We start from the raw sequence: 3,058 nt of genomic DNA on the forward strand, positions 1-3,058 counted from the left end.
GTTGCTCTAGCTCCTTGCGCTGCAAGTTGCCGATGTCAGAAGTGCCCAGCCCGAATCGTCGCAACTCTTCCGCCAGGCCTTGCAGGTCGTGTGCATCTGCAAACACAGAAGTCAGCGCATGACCGACGTCGCGCAATCACCGCACTCACCATCTTCGTAAAAGTATGGAACAAGATAGGTAAACCGCCTGACTTGCGCAGCCAGATGGGTCCACTCTGCTAACTGCTCTAAGCGCTTGAGACCATTGACTGAGAATCGAATGGCGACACGAGTGAAAAGGAGGGGCTCGCCAATCTCTGCGAATCGTTTGCAGACACTGCGGAATCTGCCCACGTCGGCCACAGAGCTTCGCGAGGGCACAGGCGCCGGCTCGAAGCTCTCGACACTCAGGTGCCTTCTCTGGGCGATGTCGACCTCTTTATCGTGATGGCCAGGCTCCACAAAAGTCAAGACCCTTTCGATGAGTTCTGTAGGCAAGCGTTCGATGCCCCCGCTCATGCTGTCTTTCCGTCGAGGCGCTCGCACGGCTATCGATACTCGGCTCGGTACGACGTCCGCGTTGATATCGCATCACCCGTGCTGTGGTATCTTCTTGAATGCCAGGACGGTGCTGCGGGTGGAGAGGTCTATGAGCAGTCAGCGCAGCATGTGTGATATGTCGGGTGTTCAGGAAGAGGTGGAAGTGAAGGGAAGCAGCCAAAAGGTGACATGACGACGCCCCGAGCTTCGTGCATGGTCGCGAGAGGCGGAGAGGGTGAAGCAAAGTATACTGCACACCACAGGCAGCAGGACTGTCCAATTTTTTAGGCCGTCACCAATGGGAAGGGTAGCGTGCCAGTAACGTGACACACTGATCATGCGGGCTATCCGCGCGGTAGGTACGCGCCGCTGCCCTCACCGGCTGGCAACGCCAAACTCCATAAGTCCAGGTATGCAGCATCCTAGATCCATGACATGCGCTGGCAGTTCGTATCGTGCGCTTCCAGCCCTGTTCACGGGTCGGTGTACCATTGAATTGAGTTCAGGTGCTAGCGTATTTTAAGGTTTTTTTCGAAGTGGGGTGTACCCCACTTTGAGGTCAGTGTACCATATAAGAAGCATCTCAGCTTGAATTAATTCCTCTTTCCTTTCATCCACTACAACAATCCACCGTGGCCTCCACTCCACCAATCTCCACCACACCACACCACACCACCACCACTCCACTGAATCAATTCATCAATTGATTCATCAATTGAATTAATCTTCTTTCACATCTCTCTCCTACCTGACACACCATTCAACCGAATCGATTCACAAATCGATTTGCAAATCGATTTAGGTACTAATTGAGAATGCCTCCAACACCTGCGACGGAATGGTACGAGAAGATGGTGGAGCAAGGAACAATGCCTCTGGGAATGGCATGCTGGGAGGCGGATGAGTATGGACAGGTAAGTTCAAATCCTTAATCAATTCGTGAATCAATTCACGAATTGATTGATAGAATAATTACTAATCTGGATTTAGTATACTATCCATTCCATCGAGCGTTGGTGCTGCGCGAAGAATATTCCTCCCTTGGAACAAACGGATGAAGAAGTAGAGAGCTGGAGCCCACTTTGTGGAATGAAATTCGGCGCCGCAGGGGCACTACGGGCTCATTGCATCAAGAAACACGATGTTAGTATTCCAATCGATTTGAGAATCGATTCGAGGATTGATTTATAGGAACTAATAACGACTTAGCGCCCTGGATACACTGTTAGCGCTGGAAGGCAGGGGGCATACAGTGACGCCAAAAAAGCAGCGGCAGAAGAGTATTTCGCGGCTATGTTCCAGAGACATAAGGAGGCGAAGGAGGCGAAGGGGGAAGGGTAGGCTTTTAACCGAATCGATTCTCGAATCGATTCAAGAGCTAATTCGTCCTTAGATCAAAAAACAAGGGGAGCAGCAGCAAGAAAAAGTAGGCGAAGATCCGAATCGATTCCCAAATCGATTCTCCAACTAATTTACCTTAGGACGCCGAAGAAGCAACCAGAAAAACCTGCCTCTGAGGAGGAAGAAGAGGAAGAAGACAAAGAAGAGAAAGAAGAAACTCCTCTGCCGACGCCACCTCGAAAGTCGGCTCCATATGCTAGCAAGGGGAGTGGAAAAAAGTATTTGGCCTAACACTTAACAAATTGATTTAATTTACTAATTAATTTAAAGGGAGAATACTAAGCCAAATGCCCGGAAGAAGAAATCGGGAGCAAAGTAAGAACAAAGCCTTAAATCGATTCTTGAATTGATTCACTAATCGATTCCAGATCTCCAGAAGTTGTCAGCGATGATGAGCCCTCCCCACCACCAAAGAAGAAGACCAAAGGGGCGAAGAAATCCGAGGAATATGTGACAATCTCCTCTGACAACGAGAGTTCCGATCTCCCTGACGACGACGATGATAGGCTGAAGACTAAGCCAGACTCAGAGCTCTGCGCTTTCCCAAGTATGAATCGATTCCCGAATCGATTCGTCAATCAATTCGCTAACTTCTTCTAGTCCTTAAGGGTGGTCGGCCTAACTGGACGGTAGCCACCAAAATTCTCGACGCTCGCCAGGTATCGATGCCTTGTGGCGGCTGTCGACCAAAAAAGCGTAAGTTAATTCGGGAATCGATTCTAGAAACAATTCACTAATCAATCTGACTTAGGGTGCACTTTCTCTACCGCCTGCCATAACTTTGGCCAGATCTTTTCGTTCGACAGGGCTACTAAAATGATGAAATATGCCTACTATAATCAGCCGGCTTGGGAGGCAGCGGCTGCTAATCGGAAGCCGTTCCTAGAGGGAACAGTTACTGGGAAGTAACTTAGTTGAATTTTGAATTGATTAGGGGGACACAGGCTTAGGCGTTAGGCGTTTGAATTTTATTTAGCTTATCAAAAGTTGGTGTTAGGAGTTGAAATAAAACTGGTTTGAAAATTCGATTCAGGAATCGTTTCAGGAATCGATTCGACAATCGATTTGAAAGGGAATGTATTCCCTTCTTTTATCTTACCACTATAACTACCCGCCTTTATACTTAGTATACCTACAC

At 48.5% G+C, this 3,058-nt stretch overlaps 2 protein-coding genes across 2 annotated transcripts; one reads left to right on the plus strand and one right to left on the minus strand.

Moving 5' to 3' along the window:
* Window positions 1–111: 111 nt before the first annotated feature.
* On the minus strand, window positions 112–498 carry SEPMUDRAFT_121733 (uncharacterized protein; the record flags this gene model as incomplete). The annotated part of the gene is made up of 1 exon (XM_016901713.1): window positions 112–498. The coding sequence occupies one exon, from the start codon at window positions 496–498 to the stop codon at window positions 112–114; it is 387 nt and encodes a 128-aa protein (XP_016756037.1).
* Window positions 499–1,145: 647 nt separating this feature from the next.
* SEPMUDRAFT_152478 (uncharacterized protein) lies at window positions 1,146–3,058 on the plus strand. Its single transcript, XM_016907469.1, has 9 exons — window positions 1,146–1,433; window positions 1,510–1,662; window positions 1,729–1,856; window positions 1,913–1,945; window positions 2,001–2,138; window positions 2,191–2,235; window positions 2,289–2,467; window positions 2,521–2,616; window positions 2,672–3,058. The coding sequence occupies exons 1-9, from the start codon at window positions 1,335–1,337 to the stop codon at window positions 2,827–2,829; spliced, it is 1,029 nt and encodes a 342-aa protein (XP_016756038.1). The 5' UTR covers window positions 1,146–1,334; the 3' UTR covers window positions 2,830–3,058.

Source organism: Sphaerulina musiva, assembly GCF_000320565.1.
Source record: "Sphaerulina musiva SO2202 unplaced genomic scaffold SEPMUscaffold_16, whole genome shotgun sequence".
Lineage (NCBI taxonomy): Eukaryota > Fungi > Ascomycota > Dothideomycetes > Mycosphaerellales > Mycosphaerellaceae > Sphaerulina > Sphaerulina musiva.